This window comes from Ostrea edulis, chromosome 2, assembly GCF_947568905.1.
Source record: "Ostrea edulis chromosome 2, xbOstEdul1.1, whole genome shotgun sequence".
Taxonomy (NCBI): Eukaryota; Metazoa; Mollusca; class Bivalvia; order Ostreida; family Ostreidae; genus Ostrea; species Ostrea edulis.
In genome coordinates, this window is record NC_079165.1 from 20,054,268 (window position 1) to 20,075,825 (window position 21,558).

General features: G+C 36.8%; 1 protein-coding gene across 7 annotated transcripts in view; it reads left to right on the top strand.

Moving 5' to 3' along the window:
* LOC125667581 (serine-rich adhesin for platelets-like) overlaps nt 1–1,287 on the top strand; it is a 51,658-nt gene extending 50,371 nt beyond the window's left edge. For all 7 annotated transcript variants that reach the window (XM_056156325.1, XM_056156326.1, XM_056156327.1 and 4 more), the window contains exons 6-7: nt 88–198; nt 756–1,287. In XM_056156325.1, coding sequence (XP_056012300.1) covers nt 88–198; nt 756–971 — 327 coding nt within the window. In that variant the 3' untranslated portion in view covers nt 972–1,287. The remainder of the gene's footprint in view (nt 1–87; nt 199–755) is intronic.
* The last annotated feature ends 20,271 nt before the right edge of the window (nt 1,288–21,558 follow it).

The window sequence follows — 21,558 nt, forward strand, 5'->3', positions numbered from 1 at the left end:
GCTGACTCGAACAGCAAACTGTTGGGCTGTGATGGTAAATATGAAGAAGAAAACCTTCTACATGCACCTCATATTAAATCTGTTTAGGTCAATGGTGCTACCACGATGTCCATACCTGCAGTATCACTGAAGGCAGCCATCCAAGCACAGCCTGGAGATATCCGACTGCTTGTGGCTAGATCTAAGGAGGAGAAAGAGGTATATAAAATGCTGGTATTCTTTGGAGTATGGCATGGTTTGATTTGAATTAAGATAAGATTTTTCACTGCTTTATAAGTATTGTGATTATACTATGGATATGTTGACAAAAACTTTTCTCTTTCGTATATGTACACTGCAGTTTTGTGGTTTTAATGTAATGTCTAAGAAGGACATGGGGTTATGAACTGTGACATTCACGCTGGCAGACTTCATGAAGCATGTTAGCGCTTTATTAAAATTAATAAGTACGCTGGTGTGAAGTGTTGCAGTTCATACCCTCACGTATTTTCAGAACTAAAGTTTATTTTTTATATTTACATTCCATGTTCATTTCTGTCAGAAATTTCCCAGCCGTTAAAATGTATTTATCAAGATTCATGTAAGTACGCATTGTTCACAACTGCAATGCATTAATGAGGAAATGGCTATCATTGCACTTTGTAAAGCTGTTGAAGGCAAGAACATTGGGAATGTAAATATTTTGAAATGTGACAAACCTAATTATAGTGATAGAAGGGAGATAACTGAAGAGAACATTTTGCTGTGCATTGTAGACGAAATCACTAGAAAAGAAAAATGAAGAAATAGACAACCTGAAAAAGCATCTAGCCACCATGTACAGGGACCTGCAGAAGAAAAGCAGTGCACTGCAAGAACTCACTTCACAGAGAAATGTGATCATTAAAACCAGAAAACCAGAGATTAATGGGAATGTCATGAGTCACGAAGCCATCCTGAATGCCTTAAGTGAAGATGAATACATTGTTTGATGTTTATGTTTAATCTTCATTGTTTAATATCATTCATGCATTTCATTTTTACATCATATATTTAATGAGAGACGACTTTAAAACTACTGATACTTATAACTACTTGTGGATATACTTATAAATACTGTTATCATAGTGCAATCAGAATATGGCGTCTTGTCAAAATGTTCATTTCTATTGAGTGAATCATTTGTTGTTATTTTGTATTGTTAATTATTAGGACACTGAGATCTAGTACGACTTCTCGTAATTGTCACATTCTTGTTGAAGTAGACTGGATTCATCACTATAATGGCCAATAAAAGACGGAAACAAGGTTCACCTTTTTGTGTTCTCGATCATAATAATGGAATTTTAAGCCCAAAATTATATGTTATTGAAAAGGCTACATTTCCATGGATTGGAATTATCCAGTGTTCAAAAAAGAGATAATTTGTTTCTGTAAATCTTTTCTTAATTTTATAAAATCTGCATGCTCTAAACACTGGGAAGGAATTTTAAAAGATATTGAGGATAATCATGCAGCTTCTCAGATCTGGTTATAGAATCTTAAAGTTTGTAAAGAATGTTATAAGATAAATCATTTAATGTATCAAACTTTGATATTCCCTAGCCTTTTACAGAAATACAATGTATTCTATCCCCAATCCACCACCCAAACTCCCCTCCTGCTACGGAAATGAGAGTTACCTCTCTTAGAAATAGTTTCTGCATGCAAACATGTTGATGCACAACTGTTTGAGATGTACATTGTTTTGGTTTTTATTATGTCACCTGAGTCACGAAGGTGACCTATTGCCATTGGTCTGTCGTTGTGCGACATGCATCATTCATTAATATTTATATCAACAAGTATAATGAAAATTTGTAACGAAAAATAAATTTGTCGCATTGTTACTGTGGAAACCAATTGCCTTTTAAAAAGCGTGTTGCATGTTTAAGTATAACACCAGAATTTTTGTTGATGCAAACACATAATTATTGCTTGTGGTTATCATAAAACTCTTGGGTTAGATTTTTTTATTCAAACATATACTGATATCATGACCCTCAGGGACTCAGGGGTTGTTTCCTCCAGGGTGGACCCAAAATGAATTATACCAACATTTTAGAAAGTCTTGTTTTTCTCTTCTGCACAACTGTATGCATGGTAAGGAAATGCGTGAAACCTTCCATTGCTTTTTATGGACCCCAGGGCAGGGGTCACTTGGCTGACCTGTTTCTATTCTGTGTCTGTTGTGCATGAACAATTAAGTTCTTGCATCTTTGGGACAAGGGGGACAAAAGTTGTAAATTTCAGGACTCGTTGCCTTAGGGACAGGGTAAAAATTTACCCATTATCCAAAAATCTTGTGTACAATCACACATCTGTAAGAAAAACTAAATATATTGTCTTGTAGAGTAGGAAGTCCCCTGCTAAAATGGTAAATTTCATGTTCCCCAGGGTAGAGTTTCTGACTCTAGAGTGGCACCAAATTTGGCATACAGTGTTCATGTGTAAAACATCACAAAAGCATCTTCCTTAATGCTATTTATACTATATTGAAAGTAAATGGAGCTGGTAGTCCTTTACCAAAATTGTAAATTACCTGATCCCAGGGGTAAGTGTTTTGGTACCAGGGTGTGGCCAAAATGGTCGTAGTGATTAAATGTTATTATCATCTGAAAGACTTCATTCATTTTTCTGATGCTATATAGAAACTAAATGCATATTTAGGAATAGCTGAAAGGGATGTATCAGAATTGTGAATTTCGGAACCCCAGGGATAGAAGTTCCGAGTCCAGGTCGGGGTTAATATGATCATATTATGTTGATGTCAATTACATTTCATATTTTACTGACACCATATAAAAGTAAAATCATTGTTTAGGAGGAGCAGAAAAGGGTCCAACATTTCAATGCTTTATTTGATATGACATTAAAAGCCCTCAAGAAATTGTAAAATCCAGTACCCTTCAGTTGGGGTAAGGCTTTAGGGCAGGGCCATTATAATAATATATAGTGAAATATATTGAAGAAATGGAAAGCCTCTTTTAAAAATATAATTTTCTGACCCCATGGCAGGGGTTCTGACTCTGGGGCAAGCCCAAAATTATCTTGATAGTTGCCAGTGGCGGATTTAAGGGGGGGGGGGGGCTAAAATTTTCAAATTTAGGGTCAATCGTGGTCTCTGGTTTGGGAAAATGTAAACGATTAAAGAAGCAATAATTTCTTCCACTCTCGGGGAAATGAATGACAAAATCTTTTGATTTATTGAATTACTTTTATTGGGAGAACTTGCATTTTTTCCAAAACCCCTTAAAATTTGCGTTATTTTTATTAATTTCACCTTATTGAAAATGACAGAAAATAGTAAAAATGACTACATGTGAGACATATTTCAAACCTTATAAATTCTGTAAAATCCAGGAGCTTCACCCCCTCGGCCCCCTGCCTCATAATGTTGCGCCCCCTCCCCTAACCGCCATTCCTGGATCCGCCCCTGGTTGCGTGTAATGTGTGCAATGTTTGAATAAATACAAGAGGCCCACAGGCCTTATCGGTCACCTGTGTATAAGTTAAAGGTATCACTAGCTCCAACGGCTACAAAATCTATAACAATTTTCCTGTTCTGCAACTCGAAGATAATTCTAATACTAAGCAGCAGTATAATTAAGAATTGAGAATACCTGAAGGTGTGAACTGTGACGTTTTATGCCAGCCTACTTCATGGAATGTGTTAGCGCTTTGTGAAAAGTATACTGGCGTGATAAGTGTCTGTTCATGCCCTCATATGCCTGTATTTTCAAAAACGAAATATATCTCTCGTAGCCAGGTGTTAGATTTACATTTTATTTTCATTTCTGTCGGAATTCCCTTAATGAAGGCAAAAACATTGGTAATGTAATAATGATAATAAGATATGATTCTTCTGAATTAAAACACAAAGACCCTGAGAGTGCCCATACTGATGAAAGACCAAATACATGTATGTAGACGTTGCATGTATATATAAAAGACTGTGTGACTATGTTGGACCTGTTCTAGGGTCGGAACCCTTAATCCCTAGGATCCTAAAATTTACAATTTTGGCAGAGGCCTTCATACTCCAGCTAAATATGCATTCAGCTCTAATTCAACATCAGCACAATAGTTTGTCCATTGGTATTCAGTTAGATCTACACAACGTTATGAAATATGGACTGTCTTGCATGACAACTTTTGAGGATCTACATGGAAAGTTTTATGATGTCTGAAGATGACAGGGGCGGAAATGTGATTCAAGTTTGTACCGTTTCCGCCACTCTTCAAGGAAGGGGAGGGGGTTGAAGAGGCCACAATGACAAATTTTTTTCCAATTTTTTAAGGGGGGGTTACAAACCCTGCAATTCCTCTAGATCCGCCACGGGATAATAAAATGTACATTAGCTATTTCATTTCACCTCGATGATGAGTAGAGCTAATGCTAAATCACTCATTTCCTATTCAGAATAAGAGTATGATAAATTAACTAAATTGAGCTAAAAAAAAATCTATGCAATCTGAAAACATTTATGACCATATAAATCATGGTCCCAGCCTGTACTATATATCTAACATTGACAAGGTGAAAAGGATTGGATTATAATCAGTCATTCTGAGATAAGTTTAATCGCATGAATTTAAAAAAAAATTGATGGCGTATAGCTCTTCAGTCGATTTGGGATTCAATGTTAAGTGTATATGTACTAGAAAGTCTTTTTTGATAAGTTCTACAGCTTGTTTTAAAATTATTTGAATGTCAATAAATGTAATTCAAATGTGAAAGAAAGTTAAAGAACTTATTGTATGGAAATGGTTTACTGGAAGAAATAGTGGAAATAGGCCTTTATGAAGAAACACTAGTGCATGTCGATATTTCCTGTAAATTTCCAACACAGTTGTAGGTATGAGAATCAAGCAAGCGCGCACGCACACACACATACTACTTTTTTTTTATTTTGAAAATACAGATGAGAGTGCTAGCGAATGAAAGTGAATGACCCAAACAAACTGTCAACATTCCACACCAAGTCCCAGAGAAGGATTCTACGATATGGTGGCCAATTACTATCTCCAATAAAGACCTTTTCAACAGATGCCAGCAAAAGGACCAAAATCATTACAAAACTTAGTGCAGAGTATTTGATGATTACATGCAAGGATCGGTTTATTGGCTGAACCCTCCCCCTCCCCAACTTTTCCCTACAATAATTGTACTCGGAACGTTAGATATGTCCATGATTTAGGTTCCGTGTTACTAAAACAGCAGTTTGTTAATAGCATTTGTTTTCATCAAATGTAACCAGAATGTTAAATGTGTCCATAATTTGGATTTAATTTACAGTTTGTTGTATGCGAATGGTAGAATTACCTATGTACATTGTTCATATAAAACATACACGATATCGCACTTGATTCACTTTTACCTTACGTCAACAGACAATTAGATCCACGTCATAATCGCAAAAATGCTTACTCTGTTCCATTGAGAGTTTTGAATACGTCATTTGAAGAAGCTGAAGCTAGTCCATACTTGGATTTTTTAACACCAGATTGCAGACTGAATTCTGATTATGGATGTTGACCATCACAGGCTCTTTAAACATCGCGGGTTATGGATAATAATCCTTCCAGATTATGTGGTCAGCTCCTTAAATGTACCCACAAAGGAATAGATGCCGTCAACATAAGCAATATTATTCGTCATATAAAAAGTTCAGTCTTGTATCCCAGTATATTCCAAGTTCAAGTATTCGCCGTGTATAACCTACAAATATACTTCTACTATTGCATCCAAACTTTCTGACTGCAAACGAACTTGACAGTGCCTAGATATAGACCATCTTATACTTAATCCACCTACGTGTTCTTGTTCTTCCGTCTTCTTTCAACTAAGTCTAGCTGGACATGTCATTATTGGTGATGTTGATATAGTTGAAAATGAGGACCTCAAATCACTTATTTTGAAAGGTCCGAAGCTCAGAGAACCCTGGTCTTTCAATTGGCTTCAGAACTTCATTTCTATTATGAATTCTGTCGAAGATTATGTCAGACGATGGCCTTGATATGAAAAGAACTGGACACCTTGTCAGAATGGATAACAAGAGGCCCATGGGCCACATCGCTCACCTGAGTAACCTTGGCCCATATCTAAAGATTTTCCCTACATATTCGCATGCAAAACTTTGATCCCTATTGTGGCCCCAACCTACCACCGGGGCCATGATTTTTACAAACTTAAGTCTGCACTATGTCAGGAAGCTTTCATGTAAATGTAAACTTCATTGGCCCAATGGTTCTTGGGAGGAAGATCTTTAGAGATTTTCTCTGTATATTAGTATGTAAAACTTTGATCCCCTATTGTGGCCCCATCCTATCCCTGGGGTCATGATTTAACAAAATTTAATCTGCACTATGTCAAGAAGCTTTCATGTAAATGTAAACTTTTCTGGCCCAGTGATTCTTTATCAGAAGATTTTTAAATGATTTTCCCTATTTGTATGTAAAACTTTTATCCCTATTGTGGCCCCATCCTAGCCACAGGGGCCATGATTTTTACAAACTTGAATCTGTACTATATCAGGAAATCTTTCATGTAAATTTCTACTTTACTGGCCCAGTTGTTCGTGAGAAGAAGATTTTTAAAGATTATCACTATTGATCACTGATCGTTATCTTCACCTTTCACTATATATTTGCACGTAAAATTTTGATCCCCTATTGAAGCCCCATCCTACCCCGGGGGCCATGATTTTTACAAACTTAAATCTGCACTACGTCAGGAAGCTTTCATGTAAATGTAAACTTCTTTGGCCCAATGGTCTTGAGAAAACTTTTAAAGACTTCAAACGTATTGTGCAACAACACATACAAGAAGTGGTGTAAATCAAATCTGGATTCTAAAATATTCTAAATAACTTTAAGTAAATTTGAAATCACAAAACTTTTCTCAAATCAACAACATCAAAACGTACGATTTTTCAACACTTTAAACGACTATTCTTCACGATAAATTAAAGACTAGACTTTTGACATCATAGACAGTTGCCTCTTGAACAAAAATGGAAAAAGGAAATATTCATATCTAGTGTCAGATCAGTCATCCAAAAAAAAAATTCTTTGTTAAATACCACTCTGGTTCCACGCACAAGTACTTTGAAGTTCATTTAAACAACTCACCTTTATGACAACCGGAACAACTTCATCTTCTCCACCGTCAACTTCCCTTATCTATATAGCAATATTCAACTATCACCTGCAAATATGGTGTTTATGTCTCTCAACTGATTCTATACGCAAAAGCTTGTTCTACGTATAATCAGTTAACAAAGATTGCGGAAATATAGGGAGCAGAAACTAAGCTTATTAGAATTGATGCTAGTTCATATTGCAAATTATTGCCCCCTAATCTCCCGAAAGTCCATAACTGACAAGTCTAATTCAATCGAACAAGTGTGGCAAAGTATCCAGCTATACTATAGATTTCAATCCACGGGTGGCCTCTTCATCGACCAGAGGGCCTCATCCAAAGGATAGCATTTTTCGTGGAGGATAGCCTCATTAAGCATGATAGGTATAATTTCACATAACAGTGAGCCAATAGAGGAAGATGAAGTACCTACCTCCACTCTCAAGAACTTCATAGTTTTGACGTGACTCAGGCTTCTTCACTCTGACTTACCAAGATTTGTTAAACAAGGTTATGGAACCGAGCTTTGTACAAGAACTTTTCCTTCCATTTTAAGCCATAATTTCTTTTTCAGGCTCTGTCGATGTTGTTGCTCTTGGAGGAAATTCCTGCTATGAATGATGCTAAAGTGATGAGATCAGTACCAGTAATAGACAGAATCACATACTCAAATTCACGTCCGTCCCTTTCTTGGAATTGTCCGTTGTGTGAAGAAGCTAGAAGCTCTGACAACCATTTTCTGAGTATGTGTAAATTTTTACACGAGCAAGTCAGATTATAGGTTATGAATGAGACAATGACGAAGTGGGGAATGCTTATTAATAGGATGATATACCTTCAGAAACGAGAACCGATATTCAGTCATCTACTGAATCTTTCCGAGTACAATTCAGACAATCTCCGTGTCCGGATTGATTTAACAAACATCATCACACCCGTCTTACCATTGCCTCAGGTGCTACGGGCAACATAATTCTTATGTTAACTGCCGTCCTAATTGACGCTAAAATTCAGAGCACATCTCCGTCTGCCTGCCAGGAGGGTGGATCATCTCCTTTGAATGTTGTTGGAGAAACAAAATTGTACTTCATACGTGACCACCACTCACTATATTTTGAAGGTTCTGTCGTTGACAAACCTGACGTTGGGGTATTCACTAGAATTCCATTAATGACATATCCGTATGGCTAACGACATTTTGTGATTGGAGACATCACACTTAACCACAAGGTTCTGGGACTTCATCAACCTCACAACATTCAATTCGCCCTGTTACAGAAACCACCACAATTTGGTTTGAAGAGTATATAAAAGTAAATGTCTCCTCTGAATTTTCAAGTGTTGGCCAGTGTTATGCTATGAAAACACGCCAATCATATTCAGTCTTTGACTCAGATAAAAGTCACATGTGGCCTATTCCTGAGATAGTCCATAGTGTGTCGAAGAAAGAATTCCAAATCTCACATCAGAACCACAAATAGTCAGGCTCCATGAACACTTCTGTTAGATACGAACCGTTCTGTCCTCGGAGAGCGCTAACCCAGAGGCTTATCAGCCTAACCCAGAATAGTGTATGACCTTACAAACATCACAGCCACCACTTAAGACCACTGCAATGAAGAACCATATGCATTTCTCTACAGTACAGTTAAACCCTCATGACATACTTTCTACAAAAGTCAAACAACCGTATTGTCACACACTGTGTCAATTTGATGAAGTTTTCAGTCCTACTGGGTTATAATGAGAAGGCCGGTCCATTTCAAGCAGTCGTTAATATGGGTCCTGTGTTATTACAACGCAAGAAAAGATTCCAACTCCAAGAGCAATTCAATATGCTAGAGGAGCAGGACGTTTTCAAACCTTCACAAGATTGTGACATTACTATAGAATGTCAAAACCCGTTATCTATAGTGAAAATGATAGATTTCGTTGAGTGACAGCCTTTGCATATGTTGGTAGATATCCTAAACCACAACCATCGTTAATGCCCGATGTAGGCAATACCTTACTTCACATGGTTCAGTCGAAATACATCACTGTATCTGACTTATCGAAATCCTTCTATCAAATACTGCTGTCCCGTTCATCCATGAAGTACTATGTAGCCGTTACCCTATATCGAGGAGTATGTGTGTATATTGATTGATTGTATATTGCTTAACGTCCCTCTCGAGAAATTTTCACTAATATGGAAAAGACATCATTTCCAGTGAAGGGCTGCAAAATTTAGGTCTATGATCGGTGCTTACGGCCTTTGAGCAGGGTTGGATCTTTATCGTACCACACCTGCCGTTACACAGGTCCTCGGTTTTTGCTATCTTATCCGAAGGAACGCCCCATTTAGTCGCCTCTTACGAAAAGCAAGGGGTACTGAGTACCTATTCTAATCCGGATCCCCACTGGAATGTATGTGTATATACAAGATAAGCTATGGGAATGCCGGTTCGGAAACTGCCTTAAAAGAATTAATGTGTTGAGTACCTGGCGACTTGCTTGAAGAAGGCAGTAAAATTAGTTGACGACATGTACTGTGATGGGAACTCACCTGATGGCTTTCTTCACAATTGTAAATTTACAATCTAAAGCTCTCACCAGTGATAGCTCTTAGGACAAACATTCTCGGTTAGTTTGGGAAATGGGCATGCTGAAGGCCAGTCCGCATCGCATAGCCACACTATCAAGTTACCCCCAACCAACCAAATCAGGCCTTAAGTAATTTATAGGAGCCGTCAAAGTCCTAGGTCCAGTTAGTCCCGACTTTTCTTCGCTAATTGGACCCCCTGGAAATGCTATCACCAGAGTGGATTCTCACAACTACATGTATTTGAATTGGACTGATGCAAGGTGAAGATAACGAACAGTGATCAATCTCATAACTCCTATAAGCAATACAAATTAGATAGTTGGGCAAACACCTACCCCTGGACACACCAGAGGTGGAATCAGGTGCCTAGGAGGAGTAAGCATCCCCTGTTGACCTGTCACACCCGCCGTGAGCCCTATATCCTGATCAGGTAAACGGAGTTATCCGCAGTCAAAATCAGTGTGCCAAGAACGGCTTAACAATCGGTATGAAACACGTCAGACAGCATTTGACCCAATGCGAGGTTGTATTGATAAACTACTTGCATTATTAAAATGTTTATAGGAAGCCGTTTTCTTACCTAGAACAATTCACCTATCACGGTCAGAGGTCACACTGACAATACTGTTAAGAATCATGGCAAAGGTGCAACCTTATATACCACAAGGGAAAACAAACTACTCCTAAGTGAATCTTTTAGCGCAAAATTCAGAAGACAACAGGCCTCATGGATACCCTGCAAAATTGAAGAACTTGCAATAGTCATCACTGTGAAACACTTTAGTCTCTAAATCGTTTAGTCACGCAACAGGGTATGTGATTTGTTATATAGAAAGCCCTGTGTTATGAAATTCGAGAATCTTCTGTTAGTTCCCGTGTATCCATCTTTCTCTCAGTAGTTAACCGATACTAGTTATCCATTTCAAAGACCATCCTTCCTTCAAATTTCGAAATGCACCAGACTGCAACGAATCCAACTGCCAGATTTGTGTAATTATTTGTCAGCATTGTTTGTAAAGTCTCAGTTGACGATATTCTTTGTGGTAATGCCAATTCCCCACTTACAAGCAGATCTACTTGGCTATCAATCCAGACTGAATGTCCTGACTTCCCCGCTTGTGTGCTCACTTGGCTCAACAACATCCGTTGCGTCAAACATTACTTAGCTAAGAGTTGTGAAGAGATATCCCACATCTCGCAATTACATAGTGCACTGCATGGAATACTCACCTCGTTACACATTCAACTGAATCACCCTTTGTACCGTAGTCCATGGGTACTTTTTAACCTTGGATATGGGTAAAGCTTCTAAACTGGTGTCCGAGAGCTGCTTTCATTACACCGGCATTCGAAAATCGCCATACACTGCAGGTGAACAAACATCCTATCCCCAAGTTGTTATTGGTGCTTCATTTGCCGCAGATGTAATGCGTCGTGAAAGTAAATTCATTTTAGTTGTACGGGAAAGTGTTACATCATATACTTCTGCCATCATAACTGATAATGAAAGAGCAGAGAACTTTAGTGGTGGTCTGTGTTTGTGCGTTGAGTTACTACCCTTTGATGACTCGATTGCTGCTGTCCGCACTGACACGGTACCAGGATTTCATGCCCTAATTGATGACATGCGATTAAAAAATACCGCATTGTGATTGAGATGGGTCGAATTAAAAATGAAAACAAAAGTCCCGTTGCAGAAACCAAGGTTATTTATGGGCTGCACGATGAAATCCTTCTGCAGGACCCATACTTGGTCGTATCATTCCCCTGTGGCTTACACTTGATTTGCGTATTAAATGTTGAGGCCTTTCTGCACGTAAAATATTGACTCAGATAGATCAGTTTGAGAATATGCAGTTATCTATAGAGGACAGAAATCTAATTAAAAAACAACATTCCGGCCGTATAGCAAATCATCTTCACAGTGAAAGTTGATAATAATAACGAGCAGTGATCAATCTCATTCTCGTGACTCCTATAAGCAATACAAAATAGAGAGTTGGGCAAACACGGACCCTTGGATATACCAGAGTTGGGATCAGGTGCCTAGGGTGAGTAAGCATCCCCTGTCATTCATTCATTCATTCTTTATTTCCCCATTGTGGGATTGAATATAGATATATTAATTACATGCAATTACATATATATGACAAAATATAGAGGGAAAAAATGCTAATAAGCAGAGTGATGATGATATATACAATGAACAAATATTTTCATACAGACTGACAAGATCGGTTGAATGATTAGTTAGCCATCACTGGCAGATGACGTATGTAACGCTGATATGTGGCTGTAGCGTTGCTTAAAAATTTGAAGTTTTTAATTTGAAAAACCTCAAGTTCATAAGGATCTAAATTAGTATTTGGTATACGACCCAGGAGAATATAGTAAGCCCACACAGTTCAATGCAATGTTTGTTTGTGATGTCATTCCACCAATTACCTCGAATGTCGGCAGTTATTGAGCACGAACAAACAATATGTGTAAATAGATTTAGGAAACACACACCACACAGCTGACAATAATCCGGGGAATCTCGACGTTGATCAGTAATCAATTTGAAAATGAATTTGCACAATCGAATTTCGAAACAATTATTAGGTATGTACCAAAATGATGAGGGGTGACGCCCGTTAAAAATTGTAAGAAATCGTGAGAAGTCGGGGTCAGAAGACATTCTCAGGTATCGCATATCTCTGTGAGTTCTGGTGGTAGCAGACCGTACAAAAGTTTTCCAGGATTGTTTGGAAGGAAAGGAACCGTTCTCTATCCACTGATGTAAGTAGTCAATGAGGTTATATATGGTCAGGAGTTGGACGACGTCAGGTAAAAATTATTTGTTAATCTCATTAAGTATGAAAAAAGTCTAATCAGAAAAGTTAGTTTCGGGAGAGCTTGACTGGACATCCGACATAAACGACCAAAGAACAGAAGTTTCCGTGCGTCTATTTCCACTGAGATTGGAATAACGTTGAAAAGACTTTCGCACATGTCAGATCGTGTTTGGCGCGGGAGATTCTACGCCGATTTACAAATAGAATGTTGAAACACTTTGAGACGTTGAGAATTTGCTGTTGACATGGTGTTCCAAAGTTCACAACCGTTCAAAACAGAAGGTAGCACAACAGATTTGTACAGTTTTGACAGTGATAAAGGGTTGAGATATGGAGAGCTGATATCTATTAAGGCGTAAAATGAATTTTTCCCTTTCCTACAGGCATTCTTGATATGGTCTGACAGAGATCCTTTATTATTCACAATTATACCCAAATTAGTATGCGAGTCCACACAGGATATAGTTTTTTCCCCTAGAGTCCATATGAAATCCTGGTTAGTATGTCTGCTTTTGGAACAGAATTGCAGTATACAGGATTTGTCAGCGTTGAATTTGAATTGCCATTTTTTTTAAATATTCGTTTGCTATGTTTAACATACTTTGCAAAGAGATTGGTGTTAGCCTATCAAAGAAATATCATCTGCCAATGTGGGACAGTTTCTTGCCACATTTAATAGCTTTGTACAAGTAGAGCAATGTTCTAAGGTATCAATTAATTCATCAATGAATACCAAATATAAGAATGAGGACAACACACCCCCTTGACGTACACCCTGTAGCACATTGAACCATCTTGATTGTGCTTGATTTACAACAACGGAGCTGGATGTATTTAAATGACAATCATTAATAATCGACCAGCATTTGCCATTTACACCTAACATGTGCAGTTTGTAGAGTAGACCATGTCGCCAGACAGTGTCAAATGATTTGGAGCTATCTAAAAAAAAAAAAAACTACATAGACATGGCTACCTTGTTCTAAGTTGTAATTGATTGTCTCTTTTAAATTGAAAGACGCAGTTAGACAACCTAGTTTCTCTTGGAATCCCTGTTGCTGTTTATTAGGAAAGGAATGATTGTGAAGAATAAACTTTGAGATTCGGTCATTCAAGACACTTTCGGAAATTTTAAGGAAGCATGGAAATAGGTTAACCGGTCTGTAGCTATTTGGGGATGTTTTAGGTTTGTCTCTTCCTTTATACAAGGGAATAATGAGTCCTTGCTTCCAAGCAGATGTTATCTTGCCGTGAGATATGATCGAATTAAATAGTTTGATAATGCATGATGTTAATCCATTTTCTCCAAATATTATATGTCCATATGTAATTTGATCTGGGCCTGGGGCTTTCCTTCTTTTTAGTTTGTTGATAATCGGGAAAATGTCATCAAAAACAATTGGACCATGCACCGGGAATGCCACCTGATGTTTTGGAGCAATGTGATTCTATTTGTTTATATGTATCTTCGATGTCCCGATGAAATTGTTTATCAAATATATCATTTTCAGATGGAGTGTATATGTGTTCATAATGTTTGGCAAAGGCCTCTGCGATGCTTTTGGGGTCGTTGTACACATTTCCGTTATCATCATGGATTTCTGGATAGGTTCGTGTGGTTCTCTTCTTTCGTTGTTTTACAAGCTTCCAAAATGAACGAATATCGCATTCAGCTGCAGAGTCCAGTTCACAATAGACCTCTTTCATATGGTGCTCGTACTCCGTATCTAAGGCAATTCGAAATTGTCTTTTGGCGCGTTTATATTGCCGGTATGACTCGTGAGTCATTCCTCTTCGTCTTCCCTCTGATATCCAGATGCGACGTAGTCTCCTCTCGTTTGGATGGAGGTCTTTGATCTCTTTTGTCCACCCGGGGCGTGTGTGTGGATTAAAATTAGAATGAGGTATACTACATGCTGCATTGTTTAGGAGAATTTGGACGAGGTCGTCAAAGAATGAATTTGTGTCGGAGTCAGATTGAATTTGACGAGTTTGCAGTTTCTCTAAGGAAGCATCGTTCTGTGACTTATATAGTACAATGTTGTCGGAGGTTGCCTTATGCCATGCCGGTATTTGTAAGTTAGGGCGAGTTAAGAAAAGGTTTGTATGACGAATTTCTAGCTCCACAAACACAGGTAAATGATCAGAAGTACTTGAGAAAAAACCCTCCTCATATACTTTGTACAAAACAAGTTTGTTTGTTAAACATTGGTGAAATAAAACATAGTCTAACATTGTGCGTTTTGGAGCAAAAGTAAACTTTTCACCACAAATATCAAAATGAACAGTAGGAATACTAATACCACAGTGGATCATAAAGCTAGAAAAATATCATGTTTGTTTGCATTTGTATGTAATGAACTAATGCAACTACTATTAAAGTCAACTGCTATCATGATATAGCCATATTCTTTGTAATAATTGTACAAACTTTCAACAATATTAAGTTCGTCAATATAAGAATCTATGTTGCTATCTGCTGGTAAGTAAACTCCAAAAATAAAAACATTTTCCTTACCACATTTCAGTTCCAGTCCTATAACTCTCTTTGAGTCAACATGAATTTCTTTAACTGATTACACAAGTGATTAAAAATGCAACACCACCCTTGCCAATGAAATAACTATTGCCTTCTGTATATGTATCATTGGTATCTACTTTGACAATGCTGAAATATTCATTGTGAATGGTATCTAAATACATTTTACCATTGTGTTGATTTTTAAGCTTGTGTTCTGATATAACAGCTATATCGCATTTTGTATTGTCTAATAGAGATGACAAACACATAGTTGAAGACATAACGCCTCTTACATTCCATGTTAGCACACGCATGATGGTTATTGGAGGCAAATATAGTGGCAAAACGTTAAGTAACTTTATCATAATAATGTGATGTCATTGTCTGTTGTAGTTTATTGGTTTCACTTTACCAACCATCACTCTGAGGGTTTGACCCATATTTCTCTTCCCATCGACGTTCGCTAAGCCACTGTCGATATCGTACACCTTGTGGCCAGAAATCGGGATGTTCCACTAGGTCTGAATGTTGTGCAGAAACATTTAATTTTTGCCGAAAGAAAACGTTCTTTCGGTTTGAAAAGTACAACATGTGAAATTTTGGCCCCCTTGTTTTGAATGTAGTTTTGGATACCAGAGTTTGTTGATTCCCTGTTGATCCCTGATAAATAATATCTCGCAGTGTTTTTAAACGTAACTCCAATAAATACGTCTTTTTCTTTTGTGTTTTGATTAGCTGTTTTTGCATGGTCATCTACGGTTATAACACAGGCTTGTCCATTGTATTGTACTGACCTAAACAACTTATTGGTTTTGTCTCCTGTTCCCATTCGACTGTCATGTGTGTGTTCGGGTGGTGTATCTTTCCTAGACCGTGACGTTTTTACCTGTGCTTCGTCTGGCGGGGCACCCGGTAGGGAAACTTGTTCAACTAAATCGATGGTTGAATCCCTCTCGGATTTATCAGTCTGATTTCGGATTAAGTTTATTTTCTCTTGGATAGTTTTGTTGAGTGTGTTTGATGAGTTTGTTGAATCATGACAAGTAACATGGAGAGATTCCGGGTTAATTTCAGTTTGATTTTTAGGCATGACAGCACTCGCATACGATTTGACTGGTGTTTTATTTGTTTATTTACACTAGCACAGATTTTGGAGATTTTGTTAATCTTATTGTTCATTTTTTCTTGATGATCTTGAAAGTTCTCGATATCTGATACTATTTGTTTGATTCTATCAGAGTGAAGGTTTTGGAAATAATCGTATTTCGAAAACTTTGAAGTGGCCTCAGCTTTTAATCCTCCGTATGGAGATTGAAGTTGGTCATGTTTCGATTGAAGACTTTCAAGTTTTGATTTCATATTGTCAATGGTTTTGTCTTTCGCTGATATAGAAGTTTCTAAATCATTCACTCGTTGTAATAATGATTGTACAACGACTCTTAACTCTATGAAATCGACTTTTGACATGTCTGTCGCCTTCATTTTTTGTTTGTCAAACACATGTTCAATACCTGTCTTGTCACCCTGAATAAACATATGTAAAACATAACAATCTCCTGCATATCTCTGAGTACTTGAAGCACTTTTGGTTGATTTCCTATTTAGGAGGTTACCTTTCGGACAATCATTGTGTGATCTTGCTCGAGAACAAAGAACGTTCCGGTACCAACATATCACGTCCTCATTATATGAGCTTGTATCTAACAGTTTAGCTATATACATGTCCTTCGGAAGATTTTGTAGACAACTGTCTAACCTTTCGATATCTGTTTGTTGAAGAATGACATCATTAGAGCTAGGGAACTCTGAATTAGCCAAACTGTCATTAATGTTACTTTGAGTATTGCACTGATCGTAATTACTACTCACAGATTCTGAAGTGAAAATGCGTGCAAACTCGTTGTTTTCCTTATGGAAATCACATCCAATAGAATTCACTAGTAAGCTAGTTGCTGTAGAGGGATCTGAATCAAGATCTGGATATACAGAGCTTTGCAATGTTGACGAATTTGTCGGATCTTTGGTCTGCAATAGAAGACCGTCATGTTCAGTGGCAGCCATTTTTGTTGTTGTTGTTGATGATACCGCATTGTGATTGAGATGGGTCGAATTAAAAATGAAAACAGAAACAAGGGTTATTTATGGGCTGCGCGATGAAATCCTTCTGCAGGACCCATACTAGGTCGTATCATTCCCCTGTGGCTTACACTTGATTTGCGTATTAAATGTTGAGGCCTTTCTGCACGTAAAATATTGACTCAGATAGATCAGTTATCTATAGAGGACAAAAATCTAATTAAAAAACAACATTCCGGCCGTATAGCAAATCATCTTCACAGTGAAAGTTGAAAATAACGAGCAGTGATCAATCTCATTCTCGTGACTCCTACAAGCAATACAAAATAGAGAGTTGGGCAAACACGGACCCTTGGATATACCAGAGTTGGGATCAGGTTTCTAGGGTGAGTAAGCATCCCCTGTCGACCGGTCACATCCGCTGTAAACCCTAGCTATATCTTGATCAGGTAAAAGAAGTAATCAGTAGTCAGAATCAGTGTGCCAAGAACGGTCTAACAATCGGTATGAAACTCGTCAGACAGCATTTCATCCAATGACAGGTTGTATTGGCAAACCAGATCGTTATAACGACCATACATTTTGCAAAATGCGGACTTTAAACGAGACTGTTGAAACCCCTGCAACATCAACTTGTTTGTCAGTGGCCTGTCTCGATTTAAAACTTGATCGTATGGTGGACAAGCTCTTGCATATCGAAACATGTGAGATTTAAAAGCGCTATATAAATATACAACAGTAATAATAATAAAAACATCATATGCAGGTGATAATGCTACACGAATATGAGAAGTTGACAATGGAGAAGCTGAAATCATCCCGTTTGTCATAAAGATGAGATGCTAGTTTGTCATCAATATCCACTTCAATAAAGTAACAGCAAGAGATTTTTTCTTCTCATGTAGAAGATTTTGAATATTGAATATAAAACAGGTCAGCTAACAAAGAGGTACAATTCGTGCCCACGGAAATTCCAACAGACTGTTGGAAGACCTGATCACTACAGACTACGAAGATATTATCAATGAGGAACTCCAACATATTTTTTATTTCAATTTGAGAGTACTTGTGCATGGAATCAGAGTGGTGTCTAAAACTAAAGCGTAATTTTGAAGAATTTCATCTTTTGAAAGGATATAAGTACGATTATAAATTATAATTGAAAATCGTTCAATCATATTTTTTTCTGAAAACATTTAATAGAATACTTAAATGAACCTCCGGTTTGGGTGGGCTAAAGACTTGCTGGCAATACGGTCACATCTAAAATTGTCATTTACTACTAGAGTATCTCTCTCTGTCATGATTTTCTTTTTACCGTTCTTTAATTCATATTTTTAATTTTCAGTTGATGAAAATCAGTAGATATATTCGTTATACTAAAAGTTGTATGTGATAAACTTCAGCTCAGTGGCTGTTTTATTTCTAACAAAAAAACGCATTGTCCACGTTAGCTCATGGAAGTCAATTTTGCCATATTTCAATATTAAGGATAGTAATTTAAAATGAACAAGCATTTTTTGAATTGCTACCGCAATCAAATGCATATCATCTCTTACAAACATGAAAGCAAGTATTGATGGCATTCATCATCATAAAACACACATAAGAAAGACAAATAGTAAATCTAAATTGATTCGGATTCCCCTCATTCAATGAATAGATAAATGCTTGTAAACCCCGAGTAATGTAACGTAAGGGCAAACTATAACCGTTATCAAAACAAGTTTCACAGGTATCATTCAAATATTCAAAAGGTGTGAAACTGGGATACATCTAAGTACCTAGCTACCGTCCCTAGCCACTAAAAATGACTACCACAACACCAGGAGGTAGTCCTTAGAACTGTGTATTCTACCTGTACATCATAGCATTATTTAGAAGATACCACAGACCATTAGGTGCCTGGGCACCTATTCACAAAATATCTTACGACTAAGATCAAATTTTACAAACACGGTAATTTCCTTATTTTTCATTGCTTGTAGCCTTTCTTAATTAATATGTAAAGTACACCCATGGTTTATAAAAGTTGAATACATACTTGTGACCTTGGGATCGGTATTTGATTATCAGACATAATTATGTTTTTCATCTTAGTCGTAAGATATTTTGTGAATATGGGCCCAGATCTTTAGAACTGTGTATACAGCAACGAATGAGTATGTCAGATACTGCCTCGTCAGGAACGACTTGTTTCCTCATTAGAAATCCTCTTTTCATTTTATGAACAATTATTGGGATATTTCCCCGACGTCAGATAGGCGGTGACACCCTCCATCGTATGCGCTAAAACGAAAAAGGCCAAGTTCGCGGTTACAGCCGAAACGAAAATTATAGTGAAACCCGGAACCCAAATTATGATTTTAAAGTTCCGGTCAGAACGTGAAATAGCCGGAACGTAAATGTGACATCTAGCCAGTCAATCTTTGCATGTAATCATTACTCAGTTTACATGTAAAAATAAAGGGGGAACGTTGTCAAATGGGGTGGGGTGGGGAAAGGAGGGCTGTCTAACATCACCTCCCCCCCCCTCCCCCCCTGTTGTTTATACAGTGTGGCCAGGAGAAAAAATACTGGCTGTTAGCCACACCAGGACTCAAATCAGACAACGGACTATCAGATTGATCACTGTATCATACCAAAGAAATATATAAAATGGACTGGTATATGTTTCTGATAACACATACGCAAAATTTGCTTCCTACAAAACGTCATGTAACAATATAGGGCAATCTGATTGTGATAACGGTAATCGAATTATGTAATATGTCCGATTTGTGTTAATACTCAGACATGTAAAGACAAGTAGCAAAGGAATGTTCAAGTAGGAGGATTTGTACAGTTTACACACAGTCCCTAGTGATTTCAAGACTGAATCCTTTATTTACAATTACTTATTTAAATGGTCGAGTAATAATTTTCTTGTTCAACGTGGATATTGCTAATACAAAAATAAGTAAACAATATATTTCAAAAAGTAACAACCATCGAGCAAAAATTCATGGGTATTTAAGATTTAAAAAAGAAATGAAAACAAATTCGAGAATATTCTTACGAAAAATCAGGAATAATGAAATACGGAGGTATTTGAAAAAAGAAATTGATTTCGCTGACCCCTAATTTTTATGTATATGAATTTATAAAAATAAGTTTGGGGTATATTGTAAATTACACCATTTCATAAAAGCTAGAATACTTCAATGTAAAACTTTTGATATATTTAATATAATTATCTTAACATTTTAAGTTCAAACATGCCACTACTAATTTTTAAGGACGGAGATAACGCGAACTCTTTTTCTACTTAATGTTGTTAAATCTTTTAATATTCAATTTAATATCATTTTTGTAGTCAATCATTAAAACACTAGCGAATCTTTAAAAAAAAACCCACCTGTAATTATCTTAAGATATTTCTATCATAATCATATGCTTAACAAAATGAAACACAAACTTTATAGATCCAGTGATAAACTTTAGAACATTCTAAATACGTTGAAGGAAAACCCTGATTTCTATAAACAATAACAATTATATTTGATACTAGTAAATTTTCAATATACATGTACGTTATCTCACTCTGCTTCAACGTGAATTCAGAAGTGAAATTTACAATATCCAGACTCAGCATCGGTCGTGGATGTTTTTCAGTTTTCCTTAAAACCTTGTAGGTAGAGATACTTAATTGAGATTTAGAACTAGACATTCGCGGAAACAGTTATTTACGTTTAATAATGTACGTGATGTATACATTTTCCTGAGAAATAGTTCAAAAGTCCAGATAAACAGACGCCTATATAATTCTAAACAACACATCAATCTACAGTATATACGACCATTTTCTGGAGGCCGACCTCGAAGAATTCTACGTTTTACGTCAACCACACGCGAATGTTTTAAGAAAGTTGGTTTGAAATTCATGATGTCAATGTTATATGTATATTTGTTTAGTTCTTCACGCACATTTTTGAGAAATTTTATAAATAAATTTATAAATAATCATTATTTAAAATTTGTATTCACCTGAGGATGGATGTTAAAATCCAGAAAGCGCTAGGCGCTAGTGATTTAAATATATTTTGGAACTGTATATTTTCCTGCTTTTTTATTGAATTATTTTGACTGTGTGATATCAACTCTTTCTATTTGGATTATATATATATATATATATATATATATATATATATATATATATATATATATATATATATATATATATATATATTTCAATTCATCTTGGTATTGTATAGAAAATGTACCAGACTTTACCATAGAATTTAATTTGACTTAATCTGCGTGCGTGCGTCGCATTTCATATCTCTGTCATAGCATGCGCATACGATGAAGTAATAAAAAAAATTGTTTGAAAATG